The sequence below is a fragment of the Leiobunum rupestre genome, chromosome 4 (assembly GCF_980474605.1).
Source record: "Leiobunum rupestre chromosome 4, qqLeiRupe1.1.hap1, whole genome shotgun sequence".
NCBI lineage: Eukaryota > Metazoa > Arthropoda > Arachnida > Opiliones > Sclerosomatidae > Leiobunum > Leiobunum rupestre.
Window position 1 is genome coordinate 68,975,792 of NC_143387.1, and position 20,935 is coordinate 68,996,726.

Sequence of the window (20,935 nt, forward strand, 5' to 3'; positions counted from 1 at the left end):
CATAATTTATCTGCTGTCGGGGTCAAAGAAAACGACGACGTAGTGGGTGATGTTGGTCAATGGTGATAATTTTCTTTTGGCCGTAATATTAGTAGACTTTCCCTTTCGCGATAAGTTGGATTAGAGTTTTTATAAGAAATGGCAAGACCACAACAAAACAAAATCAAGCAAACACCGAAATCCAACTGATTTTCGTTCCTGAACGTACCCTAGGCCTAGAAACTCAAATTGGTACAGATGACAATACAAGGCTTAAAGTTTTGGTAAGAGGGATATTTTGAAAGCAGTGTTTAGTTGATTGCAACAAAAATGGGCACCAGGGCTGCTGCGTGTAAGTTACTTAATTTAATTAGATTTAAAAAACACACCAATAGAATGTGCCATAAATAACATTTCTTAATCCTTTTAGTTGCTGCCAAGATTCGTAACCTACAAGACTACCACCATAGAGTCCAACATAACATCCTACCCCTACCATCCGGTATTGATGTAGCAAACACCTTAAAATATTTTAATCAGACATTATTAAGGTAATTGAAGTAACTTGTATTATCATTTGGCCAAATGCCCTTAGTTAATTATGCTCTACCTACACAGTGTTCTTAAAGATGTTAAGAGTATTCCATTGGAAATTATGCGTACAGTAGAAAAAGATCACTCCAGAATATCTCTGTTTCCCAGTTTGGACTATAAAGCTCTCTACCATGTAGTTGTTGATCTCGTGGATTCTGTTTCTTTGGTTCAATATGGAGCCCATAGTGAGTTTTTTAGATAGAAGTACGTATTATTTCATTAACTCTTAATTTTTTTAAGTTTTGGGACAGACTATTCTCCAAACACTAATGTGTTTAGTTCCATTTCTTGAACACGAGTACATGGACACTTTACCCTACATAGCAGCATCCTCGATGGCACAATTTCCAAATTCCTTGCATAAAGACATTATGGAAATAATTTGTAACCATCTGTTGCCGTTCACCATAGGTAATAGTAGTTCATTATTTGTATAATGATATCATGAGGCTATAGTATCATAAATATGTCAATTACAGTTAGCTGTTCTAGCATAACAAGCACTAATTTGAGTGCTGTTGACCATGAGAATCAAAATTATGCGAATATGTCAGTAGCCGCCGTAATCATGATGATTTTTCAGTATACTGATAATCCCGAACATCACTGTCAGCTTTTAGAATGCCTAATGGCATTAAAGCAAGATATAGTTAAAGATATCCTTTGCGTCATTGCCCATGGAACTGCCAAAGCTCGGAAACCAGCTGTGGAATTGTTATTTCACTATTGGCCAGCTTTGAACCCTACATTGGCTGATCGAAAAGCCATGATTGCAAGTCACAGCGGTGAGTTGTTATGCGATGTACCAGTGACTGAACCTAAACTTCCTTTTAGAGATGCTAGTGTTAACATACATAGGCACATTTATTAGTTGATGCACTGTACTCTATCGATTAGATTATTATTACGAGGCTGAGAACTTTCCTTAAAATGTTTTATTTTGTTTTGAATATACCGTACAATTTATTTTGTTTAGTCTCAGTAAGAGTTCATATTTTTCTTGTTTCTATATAGTGGTTCCGGTTGCATGCAATCTAAGAGTGTATACCAAATTATTTGCATCTGTAATTTTTCTTTTTACTGTTGCACTGCATTATATGTTCCCAATTTGTCCCACTTATTGCACAAACCTTGCGTTCTCCACCTGTTCTTCTAGGACCCCTATATTCTGGTAATTTTGAATCCATTTAAACTCGGTTTCCTCTTTCGGGCTTAAACTATATCTTGGTAATTTGTAGGCTGGAAACCTCTAATCTGTCAAAGGGATAATTGCCTCAACCCTACGAATAACGACGCAATTAAAGTAATTTAAATTCTTATTTCCCAAAATGTATGCAAACTTAAACTCATAGCTACGGATAATGGTAACGGTTATTATAAAGAGTTGGCCTATTTATTAGTTTCAATTATTTAACCGATATTGGAGGTTCAGTAAATTGTTACTGATACTGATATCTAACTGATTATTACGGCATGCATGGGGTAAACACTTGAAATAATCGTAGACCTGCGGTAGCCAAATGATTTTTAATAAAATTGATTTTAAAATATCTGGAAAAAATCTGTATTGTTATCTGGAAAATAGGTAATTAAAAAGCAAACTGATTAAATCAAGAAAATCGTGATATTGGTAACCATGCTGATACCAATACCATATCGGTTTCAGTCCATCACTAGTATTTATTTATACTTAGGGAGAATGAATATGTTGAGATTTTTGTAGCTTACTCCCAATCTACTTCAGTCTGACAATGTGTTGCTTCTTTAAAAGTCATCAAATCAGCCTGGCTTTCTAAAACTTTCGTTTTCTGACGCACACTAGTGATGTGTGTAAAATAAGACCACTGTCCTTTTCCTCTCTTGTAACATTGGAAAATAGGTCAAAGATTGTCTTTACATTGTCATTCTCCTAAAGTTAAATAAATAAATTGTTGTTATTATCCAGCCATTATATTTAAAATCAAAACTTGCTACCCAAACACATGGCCATTGCGACACAGGGCAAAGCAGGCAAGTGCATGAAGCTCCAAATTGCAAGGGGCTGAAAAATGCTAATTAATTTTTATATATTTTTTACATTGGAGGGAGCAGACATAGAGCTGGGTTTATGGGGTAATTAGAAAAAAAAAACAGCCTTGTGGTATTAGAGGGAGGTAATGGCAGTGACCAGTGCAGAAGCAAATTTTTCCTGCCAAGACAGTGAGCCTAGCTCTCAATTGCTGGTGTAGGTGAAGCAACCAGGTTGGAATTATTTTATACCAGAAAGAGCGAGATATGACAATGAACCCTGCCTATTCACATTAGGGAAGATGCTGCTGAAACGCTTAAAAATTAGAACACATCCGATAACTTTTGACTTCTGTATTTCCGATGGTACTGTAAATGTTTATCATTTTATATCATTTTTAGATGTGTTTGGATCATTCTGTAGCTATTAGCTCTGGGGAACACCCTCCTCCATTGTATGTTTGCGAGGCTTGCACAGGTCAAATTCAACGAGAGTACCACATTGATAATTTGACTCCCATACTACAACCCATGCAAGAAATATCTTTACATTGCGAATATAAAGTAATGGTAAATGTTAGCTTAAATTTGATTCATATTAATGTTAGTGTTTAAAAATATTATAGAACTGTAAATCCACTGAGAAGAAAGCAGTTACTACCTGTTTCTCCATTGAATGTGCTGGACTCAATGGATATAAACCAATTCGATTTTGCCATCAGTGTAATGTTCAACATCACTCTACTAGCACAAAACATATTGCACATGCTAAAATTCCAAGCCCTTGGACTATGGATCCTGAAATGCAGTCATTCATGATTGAAGCTATTGTCAGTTTGCTTCGAGAAGCGGAACCTAACCAGGAAAAATCCACAAAAGATAGCTCGGAACGTCACAGCAGGATGGGTTTATTAGGCGATGAAGGCCTCGAGACGGATACCATAGAAGAGAGACAACTTTTAAGTCGATTTGGAGTTTGGATGACTGTAACTCTATGTACTCCAACAAGTGATACTCCAATTGTAAGATTTTTTATATAATCATGAATGAAATAAGATTGTTGGTTTAGAAGTTTTTTATTTAGGAAACTCTGGGTCGTCTCTTAAGCATGCTCTTTCAGTGGTTTCATTACACAGCATGCCTACCTGACGGTACACATTTTTATAACTAAAAATGCCTTGAAATAACTTAAATTAAGTTGCATTCGTATTTTAGATCAGTCAGGGAATTCCTTAGAACGATTGAAATCGGAAGTAAATAAATAAAAAACCTGTGATGTACTATATTACTTACAGGTTTTTTCTTTCTCTTTAGTACATTCATGGCTGGCTGATGGACATTGTAAGAACGCATTTTGAAGTTATTGTATCATGCTTAGTTCCTCATCCTGCAGATTATTCCCAAGTTGGAGGACACTGGTAAAAGATTTGACATTGTGTATTTTGAAATTAATTATATGGGTATTATTTATTTTATATTTTTTCAGGGATCTCTGGCCTTCTCAGACTAATCAGATCCGAGAAGGGTTCAAGCGTCTTTTGTGTCTTGTTCCTTATGATATCATCACACACGATGTATGGAATTGGTTGGCTAAAATGATCGACTTTTATCAAATTGTTTTGGCCCTCTTAACAGATCTGGGATTATATCATACCTTTCTGGATGGAAGCCTTCCGTAACGAACTACCAGAAGAGGATCTAGCTGAAATGAAGATTTTGCTTAGCAAAGTGTTGGATCCTGATTTAAGCCCCCTAGGCTTTAACATCAAACAGATGTACCATTTCTTGAGCATTCGATTTGAAAATTCCTCCTCCTCCATGCAAGAACAAGCTTTGAATTGGCTGCAGGTACGCAGAATCACTTGGATTCAATTCTTTTAAAAAAAAGAATACGGAAAATAATATAAAAACCTATTAATACTAGACACTAACATTACTTGAAGTTCCGGTTCCTTTGACACTGCTCTTCGAAATGTTTTTCTATGGTATTAAAGCGACAACTGTCGTTGCTGAGACTAGTGGTTCAAAAAAGCCTTCAGAAAAAACTTCCGAAAGTGGTCCCGGAGCTAGCAGAGATTCCGCAGAAAGCAAAACGGCGTCTATTGCCGTCAATAGTACACCGGTTGACGCAGAGTTGAACATAACGTGCTACATCCTCATGTTGGATATACTCATTAAACAAGTAAACAACACTTTTTTTATTTGCTTGTTTTTTATTTATTTTGTTCTCCTCATTTTCAGGTGGAACTACAAGAGGTGAATGCCCACAAGGGCCTCACTCAAAAAGAAGCTCAAGAAGTCATGAAAATGCTACGTGATATGATCAAGGCTCCTTGGGTAGGAGTTCACACGTGTGTGGCTGAAGGGACCAATGAAGGAAATAATTGCTTGTTTTGTGAAATGTGCGCCATTTGGTATCAGCTAGCCTTTGCTATCATGGAGTATTTTTGCCCGGCTATGGAAGTCACAATGGCTGATGTAAGGTAATAAAATTTCTATTTGAGAGTTATATATTAACGTAAGCTATGGATTTAAGATTCCCACAGACTCTCCTCACATAAAACCTCTCCACTCATCACCTCTAAAACATGGAGCTGGTAGTGAGGAACGACCCCATCCCCCACCAGCACCAGCACCTGCAAAAACAACTATAAAGCATGGGCCATTGGCTCAGAAGCTATCGAATGAATTTGCTTCGCAGGGTATTTGTGTGCCCTTGAAAGAATTTACTCGAGGGGATGAACAGCCCTCTAAAGGAGAGTTAGAAACCACAGTGGATGAGGTGGAAGAGAAAAAACTGCCCAATGTAGTGACTGCAACGGTTAAAGAATGTGACAACCATATGGACATCGCTGCTACAATGCCCTTTGAGCAAGTGGTTACTGCGTTTGCGAGAGCCATTACCCTGACTGAAGATGATGTTGGTAAGATAAGATATCGTGATGTAAATAATTCCAATACAATTTTGAGGTTAAACTAGGGATGTGCGAGTATTGATTTTGGGTTTTCTGGTCGAGTATGGAGTATTTAGACTTCGTAAAAATGGGGTTTTTAGTATTCTGTAGGCATGTGCGAGCCTTGATTTTTGGGTTTCGAGTCGAGCTTCGAGTATTAAAAATTTCACTTTTCGAGTATCAAGCCGAGCTTTAAAATCTTACCGAGCTTTCGAGCTTTTAGGCATAGCTTAAAATGTGGTTTCGAGTACTCGAAGAATTAAGCTTAGCTTAAAAAGAGGGTTTCGAGTACTTGAATAATTACTAAGACCTAGCTTTATAAAGGGGGTTTCGAGTACTCCGTGATAGATTTAGCTTAAAAAGGCTCTGAATAATTGGGTTTATTAAGTAAAACATTTTTCAAAAATAAACTTTATTTATTAATTACTGCCAGAGCTTTTACGTTTATTTGAAGCCATATTTGAGAAGTCTAAATTAATAACTGGCCATACAAGGGATTACAACAATAAAATAGTGGACTGATGAACCGCCAAAAAACTAGCAATAAACAGCTAGGGCACTATACGTAATGTAACTTACGGTTTTAGTTTCGTTTTCTACATTTAAAATTGGTGACCAATCAGAAACAACTAGGACTTGTACCTCCCCAATAAGAAATCTTAAGGCAGGACTATATAAATTTTTTTGTAGGTTTTTACAAGCTCGCGAGTAGTGCCTTGGTAAGAATAATAGTTTCGAGTACTCGAAATTTAAGCCTAGGCCTCAATTTGAGGCTCGAACCATTTTTGAGCTTTTCAAAAAATGATTTTAGAGCCTAGGGCTCGATCGAGTACTCGCACGAAATTGAGTACTCGCACATGCCTAGTATTCTGGTAATTTTTAATATTAGAATAATTAGGTTTAGCTAAATAGGGATGGTTCAAGTAGTCATTTGCGTAATTTATTAGAAAATATCAAATATTCAAAACTATTTCCAATCATAAAGATCTATAGAAATTATTTTTACTCTTCAACCAATTAAAAAGCGTTAGGCGGAGTGAATGTGGGACTGTTTTTATTTTTTTTATGGAAACATTCCCAAACTTTAAGCCTAAGCTTTGAGTTAAACTTTTTAGGGTTTCTTTTTTTTATGAAAACTCTCGCATGCCTAGGTTAAACCATACTGAACTTTTACTGTTATGCCCAATTGATACCCATGACGATTTTTGCCGTAAAACCTTAGCAGCTAACCAGAAAGCCAAATTTGGCTATTAAAAAATCTTATCTTTCCCTTTTTGAGAAAATTTGCTTATATATAATTGTTAAAAAATCAGGTAAAATTAGTTTCAGTAGTTTCTCCTGATTAATTGATAATAAAGACGTGGGCCAATTAATTGGTAAAATTATGTTATTGGAAACCGATACCAGTCTCATCAATAATTTTTTTTTATAGCTGTTGCAAAGTGTACAGTTGCATCAGCAACGTTAGTGGATGAAAATGATCATACTATAAATCAAACTAAAGATGACGAGGATTTCTGGCACACTTCTCAAGGGAAATTCAAATTTACCATTGAAGAATTACCAGTGCAGCTTCAATTAATATATTGTTTACTGAAAGAACTTAGCGATCACAAGGACGCTGATGTATTATACCATATGTTGCTACTGCTAAAACTAATGTGTCTTCACGCTGAAGTCTTGAACAAAGCAGCGCGAGAGCATAGGGGTTTTTTGATTTGGTGTCAAGAAAATCTTCTAGTAATCAAGTAAATATATTTCCTGATGATCTTGGAGTTGTGGGAGTGGTCATCTTATTTATTTTATCATGATACCTTCATCTAGTTTATGGGAGTTACTTCAAGCTGAATTCTCTCAGATCTCCCAACTTGTAGTCCCTCTCTTACTACATTGCATCACTCTACCTTGTGGTTCTGATATGTTTTGGAAAGTAGTAGAGAAAGACTTTCACAATGAAAATTGGAGAGCAAGATATATAGCTGGTCATTTTCCATTTTCAATTCCTTGTTACCAACCAATAGTGCAGCCTAGTTAAAAATTGAAAGATAAAGGACCACAGAATTGTTCAAATTTCAGTAGTTTCCTGCATTAGTCTTCAGAAACAGGGCAGGAAAAATTAAAAATTATGATGAATCCACTTTCACAAGGTATGGAAGGGGAGAAGTTACATAAAATTCAGCCTGAATTTTTAAATGATTCTGTGACCCATTAATTTTTCTGTTAAAATTTTTTGTGTGCTCTTTAAAAAACGGTCGTAGACAAAACTACATCGAGAACTCTTAAACAAAATCGTTACAGACACATACATTTCCTACCCCCACCTCTATGGGAAAGATTACAAAAAATCACAACTTTTGAATATTTCTCATATTTGTTTGTTCTCAGATGTAAATTTGCCTTAGAAATGGTTTAAGACAACTCTAGTAGTACAGACGCTATGGGTGCTTTTGTAGCTTGTTTCAAATTGCTGGCAAAAGCACATGTTTAAGAGCACCACAAAATGTATTAAAAAACCTGAAGAAAAACATTCTAAAATCCCACCCCAAAATGCAGAAATAATATTGTGTATTTCTTCCAATTTTAGTTGAGCGTGTAACAATGATAGCACATTTTGTTGACAACTCCACAGTAAGATACCTTTTTTGTTTTCTTTCTAATTTCAATTAACTTAATAAGAAGTCCCATTTTTCAGGTAAAAAATAGCCCTTTACTACAGATGTCTCTGGCAAATGCATTTTGTTACCTTGTTCGCTGTTTGGACGACATTAAATCCACAGTAGCTCAAAGAGCTCTCCTTAATTTGGAAAACATCAAAGCTTCCTCACTTAAAGTATGAACAATGAAATATCATTAGCAATTGTAATTTTGAGTAGATACACCGTATCTTTAAATTTTCTATAAGTATAAAAATTGTTAATCAATATTGTGTGACTATTATTGGGCCGTGATTAGAACCCTTATTTTCCCTGGAACGTACTTGCGATATTTGGTGCCAAAGTCCCAATTTTCTGCATGCAGTTGATGGGAAAATTTACTTAGAAATGTGGTTTTGTGACCTGGCGATGGAGCTCTTATTTTCCATATGCCATTGATATTTTCCCAGCTGATGCGGCGTATCTTGCAATTTTTTTTTAAATCTTATTTTACAATAACTAGCAACCCATCTATCCAAAATTAATTATGTTTCTTCAATTAAATTACTGTCTCTGTATAGTTGCTGGTCTGGTGTTTGGAAGTTCAATTTGATATGGTCATAGCGGACAGACCAATAATATTGCAGATAATTTACCAGCTGTACAACCATTTGGGCAGTAGTAATCGACGGTTTTTAACTTGGGATTTTTTCCTGAATAGATACGACACCCTCTTTGTAGAGGCTCAAATTAACTTGGAGAAGTTAGGGGAAATATCCGTGACCAGAGGTAACTTTGAAGTTCACTATTTTGAGCTTGTATAAAATAGATGTGATTAATTTTTTCAGATTTAAAGAACAGTAATCTTCATAGTGAAGTTTTTCAAAAGAAACTAACTCGAGCCCATGAGGCTTTGTCCTTCACTCATAGTTCTAGATCTTTAGTAGCTAGTTTCGGCACCAAATATCCTTACAAACGCGCAATGTCGGCTCCAGGCGGCATGATATCAAAAGCTGATAAATTAGACAAGGAGAAAATTTACAGTAGGCAATCTTCAGCTCCTGTTTTGAAAAGGAAGAGTTCCAAATTAAGTAGTGGCCTGTTTAGTGGAGGTCCTTCCCTACAGCACTTTCCCAATAGTTTTTTCCCAGGTAGTTTATATCACGTTTCAATTTTTTTAATCCCCAGTTTTCAAACTTAAATAAATTTTGTGTTTAAAAGATGGCCATTTAAGAGAATTAGTGCAAGAAGAAACCCAGTTTGTCCATATAATTCAGAGGGTTATGGATAACGATGAACATGATAAAGACACACTGCATCTTTTAATTTTTTTGCTGATGCAGTTTTTATCCCGACCGGATCCTTCTCATCCCACTGAAGAGAAGACAATGGCCAGAAATCAGGTAGGTGTCCCACTTTAAACAATTCAGGGCTAATAATATTATAATACTTTAATTATTTTTGTTATACAGCTTATTGTTTTGAGGCATTTAAATATTTTATTGGGCTTCAGTCCAGCTGAGAAGGTTTTTCTTATTTCACCTTATAAATTGAGAGCTTCTCCAGTTTTTAATGCTTTTATGATCATGGCTTCGAAAGTCCTTGATTACAACTATAGCATGGGAAATATACTTCAAACTTTATTTTTGCCAGTTTTGATTTATTGTCCATCTCCTCAAAGATATATTCATGAACATCAGTCCCCGACGTATTCACTCTGGCTTCTCACTCCACACGTTAGGCATTCTTGGCTTGTTTCTGTCTTAGTTATTCTATACAAGGTAATAATGATTAAAATATTTTTTAAATTACAATGTTTTCATACATTTTATTGTTTTCTTAGTACCAATATACAACCCCGCCCATGTCAAGACAGATTCAAATGCTTATTCATATTGTGTTAAATACATTAGAAGCTCAATGTCATCGTTGTAAACATCTACCTGAACCTTTGTTAAGTCCTGTTCCTTCGAGATCACGTGGTTAGATAATTCTTTTAGCCTTAATTTGCTGTATCTTTCAATTTCATTAACATTTGCATTCCTTCTATAGATTTGAGTACAGCTTCTGTGGACTTGGAAAATATCCAAGAAAGACATACGCCACCTTCCGATGCTATTTTCTCGGCCAATGAATTCAAATTTATCATCGGAGATTCGACTGCAGACTCTAGACTTTATTTTCCAAAAGGGATATCCAAAGATGAAATGCGAGAGGAACATTATCAAAGAACTCCCAAAGAAATGGCTCAATTGAAAGCTAGGAAGCTAGCCGAATTCAGTTACTCGAGTGATGGGGAAGATCCGGAGCCAGAATTAGAAGCCATTCCAGAAAGTCCCAAGTCTGAAAGTACTGATGCTGACAAATCTGAATCAGTTGGCGAATTAGAAACTCTTCTGTCACTCCCGGTTGTACCAGAGCAAGCTTGCGTTCGCCTGGTCAAAGAAACTGTCGCAGTTGAAAGGAATGGTCGTGTGACTGTCATAGATCACTCAGAAGATTCGTCTGGAGTGGCCACTTTGGTTGTTGAAAGCGGAAACGTAGTTGAAGGTTTCATGAAGGACCAAATCCAGTCGTTTCAGGCATCTTACAGTACTGAGGAGAAAAACGACGACACGATAGATATAGATGTTTTTGATTCCAAAATTTCGCACTCTACTTGCGAGCCTATTTTTGCAGTTGCTAGCGAAACTGATGAGGAAGAAGATCAGTCTAAGCAATACAAGAACTACGTTAACCTGTTGTCAGTCACTTTGTCCAGAAAAGAAGAGAAAATTGATTCAACTTTGGTCGAAATGGAAGGAGACAGATTAACGATTACTACAGAGAGTGGGAATGTGGCTCTGAAATCTAGGTTGCCACCTGCCAAAGATTATCAGCCAAATTCTAGTACTTCCAGTTGTGGTGGCTCACCTTTCTCTCCATCAGACCAACAATTTTGCGAATCTAATGATTTAACTAAATATAGCAAAACCAATGTTGGCTTATTCTGTAATCAGCCCGTCTCTTGCTCCTCTGTGGCCAAAAAGGCTGACACAATTAACGAAAGCCTGAAGTGTAAAGTCACTGAATCGTCTAAATTTGTTTTTCCACCGATAAAATTGTCTGTTAGTTCTGATACTAAGTCATTATTACCATTGCAATTTGGCCAAATTACTACCACTTCACGATCTCAGTCATCGTCTCAAGAAAGAAGAGACGGATCTAGGAGTCCACATTCTCCTCGTTCTCCCAAATTGCAGAGAATGGGAGCCTTAGATGTGGGGTCATTAAAATCCAAAGTGGGAAGAACTCAAAGCCATGAGATTAAAAGTTCAACGAAAGTTGATTCTCCCTCTTCCACCAGAAGGGATGTTCATTCTGCTGCTAGCAATGTATCTGGAAAATTAAGTCAAAGCACACAGATAGAGTCATCGCAAGGATTAACCAAACCAATTCCAGAAAGACTTATACCAATTGGACCAATGCGAAAGGATTCCAAGAAGTTTCATGTCAAAAGTAAATTTAGTACAACAGCCCATAAACCACTGAGTGCTGAAAACTCTAACTTATCGTACACAACAGGCAGCAGCGACACAACAAGAGAGTCTGATTCTTCTAAAAAAGATTACTCTGAAGCAAATAAAGGAGTTCAAACGATGAAGAGCTTTGCTGGGTCTTCATTGCAGTTTCCACCAATAGAGCGGCTTTTGCCTATTGGGCCTCTTCCACAACGAAAAGAGTCTGATTCCCTATCACAAAAGAAATCGCCAGCAAAGTCTCTAATAAAAACTGAACGATACGAAGATGCTTTTGAATCTGTAAAAGTTTTTGAGAAATTGGATTCGGAGTGTGCCAAAACTAAAGACGATTCTTCGGTGGAATCATCAAAGAAAGAGGTCATCAAGCAACCACTTTCAACCCAAAGTTCTTTAGCTTCCCAATCTACAACGAAAAGCTTCAACATATCGGATTTTCCCATTTCAGCAAGTAATTTTCAGTACACCAAGAAACCAGGGAAATATGTTGTCGCTGTTGAAGTGCCGCCTTTACAACAGCCTAGGTTGCCTCTAACAAGCATTACTGATTCAGATATTGGAGATCCATTTTCGGGTTCGACTACTTCGAGTGAAGGTTCCAAAGAAAATCAGAAAGCAGATAAGGCCAAAGTAGGAACTCAGATAGAATGCAATAAAAAATTGGAGGAGAAAGGCAAAGAGAAAGAAGATAAATGCTTCTCTAACAACGATAGGAGAGACATAGAAATAATGTTTGGAGAAGAAAGTGTCAATGACTTTGCCCACCTTCCTTTGGAAGCAAAACTCAGCGAAGAGTTGAATACAGATCCTACTAGTGACAAAAATGATATTGTTGATGATAAAGATGAAGATGATAATGGTCTCTTTCAATCTGAAGGGGTGAGTCCACTTGATGATTTTAAAGGAAAATTACATTACCGTCAAAGAAGACAAAGGAAACCTGGAATGGGTGGAAGTGAAATGGGCATTCAGAAAACTTTGGATATTCGCGCAGGAACTACTAGACGGACTGGTAGAAAGCCGGAAGGCCTGTCTAGTAGTGGAAGTGTTATGGGAATGTCAAAACGCTCTAGCACAAGTCAGTCATCAAGCGCACGCTGTTTAGAGGATCAGGTTTTGGAACATTGCAATGACTGTGGAGCTATAATGGAAGAATACAGTGATGAAGAATTGGGTTTGTGTATCATTGTTTTGGCAACTTTTGTTCACCGTGAACCAACTTTAGCAGCTCCTTTGCTACCAGAAATGCTTAGAGCTGTTGCTAGAATCGCTTCGGCTACAGCTTACCCTTGGCAATGTGACAGGTACAGGAATTATTTTTTAAATAACTATTTCTATATTCAATGCCTATTCTTCTTTTAAGTAATATTTATCTACCTGGAGGAGCCGGTAGTATAGCCCGTCAGTTTCTCCGTTGCGTGCTTCATCAACTTACACCGAATGGAATTTTTGTACAATTATTTCACTCGCATTTGGTTGACAATGAGTTTTTCAAGACCATCTCCACCGCTTTGACAGATTTTCCAGAGCTTAATCAAGTTTCTCCACTTCTGTTGCTATTTGAAGTAGGGTTTTCAGTTAAGAATATGTTTGAAGTAGCGTGTGAGTGTATTTTTTTTCAGAACCTTAATGAAAGGAAACATTTGACAAATGACACAATTTTCCTTGTAACTGAAAACGTTGCCACTTATTTGTCGACATTCGGAGGATTACTGGAGAGTAGCAATCCTCCTTGGAGTGCATTTATTGCTCAGCTAGAAATATTTTTACGCAAATTACTGCTCATTCTCGTTCCTGGGCAATGCGACTTGAATGCTCTTTTGAAAATTATGATTTGTGTTTTGAAAATGCCTGTTATATCATCTTGTAAAGTAAGAATCGATTTATAATAGAGTTTGAAAAGCTAATAAATAAGTTGTTTTGATGTTTTTAGCCTATTTTGGATCCATTCTCTAAAGTTTTGAGTCACTGTTTGCAATTCTCACCAATTCAGTATCAACAACTATTGGAAATATGCCATTTATGCAACCGCAGTTTTTCTCGAGAAAGGGATAAACTCACTTTAACTCGTACAGCTATATATGAACTTCTTCAAATGCTTAAATTTAAATCTTTGATTCCTGACGAAACTGTTCTCGTTTTGGTGCAGGTTAGTGTCCTTTTCTTATTTGCAGTGTTATTTTTTTTAATATTAGCAGTGTTATTTTTTTTAATATTAGCATTTTTTTAGTTTGTTTTACAAGATGCTGGTGGAACTTTAGTTCCTTCAGTCATTATTGAGGGGCTTACTGCTACTTCAGAGTGCCAAAATGTATATTGTTTTATTAATTAATATGAAGGTTACTATTAAAGACCTGTATCATTAAAATTTGCAGTATACAACTGGAGCAAGTGACTGTATGCGCCAAAACCTTCATGATGTACTGGAATTTGTTTGCGATGTTCACACTTTGAGTAAAGTCAAGGTATATTTAATTAATTTTCATTATACTCAATGCATTGATTTTATTATAAACATTGCAACACAATTTCAGAGCAACTTTCATGGTACTCTGAGTCGTTTGAATGAAGAAACTCTGGGTGCTCACCTTAAAGCTGGAATGGCTCAATATCTGGCTCTTGAAATAACTAAAGGAAATGGCAGGGATAACCGTGCGATTGGAAAATATTTGCCTTGGCTCTATCACCCACCAACGGCGTTACAACAAGGGTAAATTAATTCGTAATTTTTTTCAGTGTATTTGCACCAAAATGTTTTTCTTATTTTTCAGACCCAAAGAATTTATAGAATGTGTGTCCCACATCAGACTGCTGTCATGGCTTTTGCTTGGAGCTCTGCAGCATAGTGCCCTGTTGCACAATGCAGCAAATTTTGTGTGCCAACCAATCCCTCTTGAGGCCAATGCATTTGTAGCTGAACATATTCAAGTTATATTAGCAGGATTTGCAGAGCAGTCCAAGGTACAAATCATCATATTTGCTAAATTTCAGAGTTTTCGTGTATAAGAGTTTGTTATATTTTTGCAGGCGTCTGTTCTACATATGTCATCTCTTTTCCATGCATTTATTCTTTGTCAGCTTTGGACTATGTATTGCGAACATATGGTGGTTCTCAATCCTCCAGGTAGCGAGCAAAATCATCAGTGCTGTTTGACTTTGACTGATTTTTGGGCCAAAATTACTCCCGCAATATTGCAATTAGTTTGTCATTCTAAAGTCGTAAGTTTTCAATATTATTGTCGACTGAGGACAAAGTTTAATTTTAAACCTTGTTTTTACAGTTAGCCGAAATGGTCAGTTTGCATTTCTTAAGTCTTATGGAGGCTTTAATGGAATGCAACTCGACAGTTTTAGCCAGGGTATAATAATTTTTTTAGACAAATGATTTTAATTTTAAAAACTTGGTGCTCTTTTTATAGCTATTGCCAATGTGGACCCCAGTTCTCTATAGCTACCATGGACAAGTAAATTTTATACTATAATTTTAAATAATTTTCCTTAATGCTCACCAATACTATAATTTAACAAACAAAAGAGGTTTAACTGCTCCGGAATTTCTACCTATTTCTAACTGATTTTAAACTTATTTTTTCCAAAACAAAAATGAGACAGCAATCATTTTTATAGCTTAGTCAAATTTAAAATTTATTTAACTATTAAAAAAAAAGGCACCATCTATTCCTTTCTTAGAAAAATTGTCTTTAATGAATTATTTATTATCGGTAGTGATAGTTTTTTTCAATTAATTGATATGGTTATTTTAGGCATGCATCGATTAATCAATAATCAGTCCACATATACGAAACCAATCTCATATGAGTTTGGCAATAACTAGTTTTCATTTGTTTTAAAAATTTATTTCACTTATAGCTACCAGGTCACCTTCAAGTGCGTTTGCAAACATGCTTGAATTGGCAACCTCCTATTCAAACTAGAGAGGAAGCAACGGCTATAACTACAACATTTCTTAAATGGCTACAAAGACTTCAGTTTAAATTGGGACAAATTGAGATGCAATCTTCAGCCGCCACCCAATTTTATTCAATGTGAAAAATGGAAAGCAGTATTAATGTTTAGTACGTGTATTGTAATTGTGCCAAATTTGTGTTTTAGGTAAATAAGGATTTATCAATCGTGATGAACTATTTATGGTTACTAAAATATTATGGGATGTTATATCGTATAGATTTTATGTGTTTTAGGTGTGTTTACAATCGTTCTTGTTAAAATCTTAATAAAATTGTTTCAAATGAGAATCCTATCCTTTGATTTCTGGACCATCTGGCATTCAACTGATGTCTATGACGACGTTGTCAAAGGTAATATAACTAAATTCCGTAACTATATTCCCTTGCTGTGATGCAGTGAAAATAAGCCAAAAAGCACCTCATCCCTTCTAGATCATATAGAAGGGGAATAGGATGTTATTTTCGACGCTGACGGTGACACTAGCTCAGATTGTGTCTCCGCAAAATGTCTGTTTTCTCCGAGAGACGGTAGGTGGCAATAGTAAAACCAAAGATAATTTAAACTCTACCCTAGATTCGAATACTGAGAGCTTTGCCATTGACGGTTTTGTTCCGAAGCGTTTACCCTTTTCCAGCAAGTGACTTCAGAAAAATCGGGCTCCATCGGTTGCGGTAAGGCGCAAACCATGGAGCGATTTTTTTCTGAGTTCCAGCGGGAAGTGGGTAAACGCTATCGGCAACGCGCGCCAGAGTGATTTCGAATCTATGGTACGAGTTTAAATTATCTTTGGTAGCCACTTAGCGCGTGAAATGTTAAAGAGGGATTTAAGTATTATTGCCGATCCGTGCCTCAAATTCTCTACGCACACTAATAAGGTTACCAACCGTCTATCGACTATTTCCGGGCTCATTCGCCGTAACTTAAACTTTCATTCCCCACGTTTAATTAAGCAACTTTACAATTCCCTTGCGCCCCCTATTCTCGATTATTGTTCCCCTATGTGGACCCCTCATACGGGCCTATCTGCCCCACAAAATCGCGTAACTAAACTTGTTACTAAATTACAAAATTTGCCTGCCCCTTCTCGTTTAAAATCCCTTGGAATTCAGCCTGTTGACTTGCGTCATAAAATAAATAACCTTTGTCTGCTACATAAATTATTTTACAATAATTTGGATCTTAACTTTAATGAGTTTTTCACCCCTCAAATCAATTCCCGTACTCTTGGCCATTCTTTAAAATTGTGTAAACCACGCGCCGCCGCGTCTCTACTACTCGACTAAATTCTTTTTCTCATAGTGTCATTACTGATTGGAATGCTTTGCCATCTAATATTGTTACAGAATCTAATTATCACAAATTCCGCTATTTATTATTTAAACATTTATCTGCCTGGTCATGATCTTATAATTATTATTTTTTTTTCGTTTGTTCAGTGTTTTCATAATGTTGGCTTTGCTTCTTTAGTTATTTGTATGGATCTAATTATTTTTTGTTATTATTTTTTACTTTTTACCACTCCGAGGGGACTATGTCCCCTAGGAGGGATTATACAATCATCGTGTCTGTCTGTGTGTCTGTCCTGCGTACGCAGTTTCTCGAAATCTCTGCGTTCGCAGTTGCTAGGAATTAGGGAACGAAGTCGAAGGGTTGGCAAAACCACCGTGCGACGATGAGCGTTAACGGATTAATTTGCGGTTGGGTTGGGTTTGGATGGTGTTTTTACCTCTCCGAGGGGACTTTGTACCCTAGGAGGGGTTATACAACCCCCGTGTCTGTCTGTCTGTGGGTGGGTCTGTCTGTCAGGCCTGCGAACGCGTTCGCATTTTCGGGGCAAAGGGTAATCACTGCGTACCCAGTTTCTTAGAATCAGGGAAAAGGTTTTTCCAAAAGCGCCCTCTTTTTGTCATTGGGTGTAGTATAATTTTTTAATCGGCCGGGATTCGAACGCGAGCCCTCTTGAATGACAGGTGAGCGTTTTACCGCAGAATCACGGATAGAAGGGGCCTATTCGGTAAATATTCGAAATCCAATTTTCGATCGAAAACTAGATTTCGAACTTCGAGATCTCGACGAATGGTATTCGGTAAAGATTTCGAATAAGCATAAATCAATGCAAATTGTCGAAGTCGATCTCGACATGGTATAGGGTATCGAAATCGAATTCCCGTTCGAATGTTTACGGAATAGCCCCCAGGTTACGCTTCACTTAAAACTAAAAACTCTTCCTAGGAGAGGTATATTTTGGCAAGCTTGCCAACTTGTTTCGTTAACGCTCACCGTTGCGAGAGTTTTAACTCAGTTTGATTGGATATTTCGTTATTGTAATGTTTATGTGTAGGGTGTGATTGTTGAATTTGTGTTATGACGGTTGCGTGTTTAGTTTGTTGTGTTTGTGTTTTGACGGTTGTGCGTGGGTGTTGAGTCTGTTGTTTTTGTGTTTGTTGAGTCTGTTGTGTTTGTGTTTGTAAGGGCGTTTTCTCTTCAACTTCTTCAGTGGCGGATCTAGGGGTAGGCAAGGTAGGCTACAGCCTACCCGTAATTGTAGTTATAACATTAGGTACTATAAGTTATTCTACATCATTTTAAATATTTATAAATTATATTAATCTTATATTTAATTAATTATTTATAAATTATATTAATCTTATATTTAATTAATTATTTATAAATTATATTAATCTTATATTTAATTAATTATTTATAAATTATATTAATCTTATATTTAATTAATTATTTATAAATTATATTAATCTTATATTTAATTAATTATTTATAAATTATATTAATCTTATATTTAATTAATTATTTATAAATTATATTAATCTTATATTTAATTAATTATTTATAAATTATATTAATCTTATATTTAATTAATTATTTATAAATTATATTAATCTTATATTTAATTAATTATTTATAAATTATATTAATCTTATATTTAATTAATTATTTATAAATTATATTAATCTTATATTTAATTAAATATTTATAAATTATATTAATCTTATATTTAATTAAATATTTATAAATTATATTAATCTTATATTTAATTAAATATTTATAAATTATATTAATCTTATATTTAATTAAATATTTATAAATTATATTAATCTTATATTTAATTAAATATTTATAAATTATATTAATCTTATATTTAATTAAATATTTATAAATTATATTAATCTTATATTTAATTAAATATTTATAAATTATATTAATCTTATATTTAATTAAATATTTATAAATTATATTAATCTTATATTTAATTAAATATTTATAAATTATATTAATCTTATATTTAATTAAATATTTATAAATTATATTAATCTTATATTTAATTAAATATTTATAAATTATATTAATCTTATATTTAATTAAATATTTATAAATTATATTAATCTTATATTTAATTAAATATTTATAAATTATATTAATCTTATATTTAATTAAATATTTATAAATTATATTAATCTTATATTTAATTAAATATTTATAAATTATATTAATCTTATATTTAATTAAATATTTATAAATTATATTAATCTTATATTTAATTAAATATTTATAAATTATATTAATCTTATATTTAATTAAATATTTATAAATTATATTAATCTTATATTTAATTAAATATTTATAAATTATATTAATCTTATATTTAATTAAATATTTATAAATTATATTAATCTTATATTTAATTAAATATTTATAAATTATATTAATCTTATATTTAATTAAATATTTATAAATTATATTAATCTTATATTTAATTAAATATTTATAAATTATATTAATCTTATATTTAATTAAATATTTATAAATTATATTAATCTTATATTTAATTAAATATTTATAAATTATATTAATCTTATATTTAATTAAATATTTATAAATTATATTAATCTTATATTTAATTAAATATTTATAAATTATATTAATCTTATATTTAATTAAATATTTATAAATTATATTAATCTTATATTTAATTAAATATTTATAAATTATATTAATCTTATATTTAATTAAATATTTATAAATTATATTAATCTTATATTTAATTAAATATTTATAAATTATATTAATCTTATATTTAATTAAATATTTATAAATTATATTAATCTTATATTTAATTAAATATTTATAAATTATATTAATCTTATATTTAATTAAATATTTATAAATTATATTAATCTTATATTTAATTAAATATTTATAAATTATATTAATCTTATATTTAATTAAATATTTATAAATTATATTAATCTTATATTTAATTAAATATTTATAAATTATATTAATCTTATATTTAATTAAATATTTATAAATTATATTAATCTTATATTTAATTAAATATTTATAAATTATATTAATCTTATATTTAATTAAATATTTATAAATTATATTAATCTTATATTTAATTAAATATTTATAAATTATATTAATCTTATATTTAATTAAATATTTATAAATTATATTAATCTTATATTTAATTAAATATTTATAAATTATATTAATCTTATATTTAATTAAATATTTATAAATTATATTAATCTTATATTTAATTAAATATTTATAAATTATATTAATCTTATATTTAATTAAATATTTATAAATTATATTAATCTTATATTTAATTAAATATTTATAAATTATATTAATCTTATATTTAATTAAATATTTATAAATTATATTAATCTTATATTTAATTAAATATTTATAAATTATATTAATCTTATATTTAATTAAATATTTATAAATTATATTAATCTTATATTTAATTAAATATTTATAAATTATATTAATCTTATATTTAATTAAATATTTATAAATTATATTAATCTTATATTTAATTAAATATTTATAAATTATATTAATCTTATATTTAATTAAATATTTATAAATTATATTAATCTTATATTTAATTAAATATTTATAAATTATATTAATCTTATATTTAATTAAATATTTATAAATTATATTAATCTTATATTTAATTAAATATTTATAAATTATATTAATCTTATATTTAATTAAATATTTATAAATTATATTAATCTTATATTTAATTAAATATTTATAAATTATATTAATCTTATATTTAATTAAATATTTATAAATTATATTAATCTTATATTTAATTAAATATTTATAAATTATATTAATCTTATATTTAATTAAATATTTATAAATTATATTAATCTTATATTTAATTAAATATTTATAAATTATATTAATCTTATATTTAATTAAATATTTATAAATTATATTAATCTTATAT

General features: G+C 32.4%; 1 protein-coding gene across 5 annotated transcripts; it reads left to right on the top strand.

Moving 5' to 3' along the window:
• Positions 1–15,886, top strand: unc79 (UNC-79 domain-containing protein). Of its 5 annotated transcripts, XM_090174004.1 has the most exons (39): positions 1–331; positions 410–530; positions 598–758; positions 814–984; positions 1,053–1,358; positions 1,730–1,744; positions 1,812–1,876; positions 2,983–3,144; positions 3,207–3,602; positions 3,665–3,731; positions 3,796–3,833; positions 3,895–3,998; positions 4,067–4,154; positions 4,216–4,428; positions 4,505–4,762; positions 4,822–5,058; positions 5,117–5,504; positions 6,967–7,282; positions 7,359–7,516; positions 8,119–8,162; positions 8,227–8,364; positions 8,749–8,956; positions 9,016–9,318; positions 9,389–9,570; positions 9,640–9,948; positions 10,011–10,149; positions 10,220–11,665; positions 11,732–12,989; positions 13,049–13,250; positions 13,308–13,556; positions 13,619–13,834; positions 13,916–13,996; positions 14,061–14,150; positions 14,220–14,395; positions 14,457–14,646; positions 14,713–14,904; positions 14,967–15,044; positions 15,105–15,149; positions 15,556–15,886. In XM_090174004.1, the coding sequence occupies exons 1-39, from the start codon at positions 310–312 to the stop codon at positions 15,733–15,735; spliced, it is 9,012 nt and encodes a 3,003-aa protein (XP_090030130.1). In that variant the 5' UTR covers positions 1–309; the 3' UTR covers positions 15,736–15,886. The 5 variants fall into 5 exon arrangements, with proteins under 5 accessions (XP_090030130.1, XP_090030127.1, XP_090030128.1 ...); XM_090174001.1 differs by having other exon boundaries at positions 10,220–12,989; XM_090174002.1 differs by having other exon boundaries at positions 10,011–10,146; positions 10,220–12,989.
• The last annotated feature ends 5,049 nt before the right edge of the window (positions 15,887–20,935 follow it).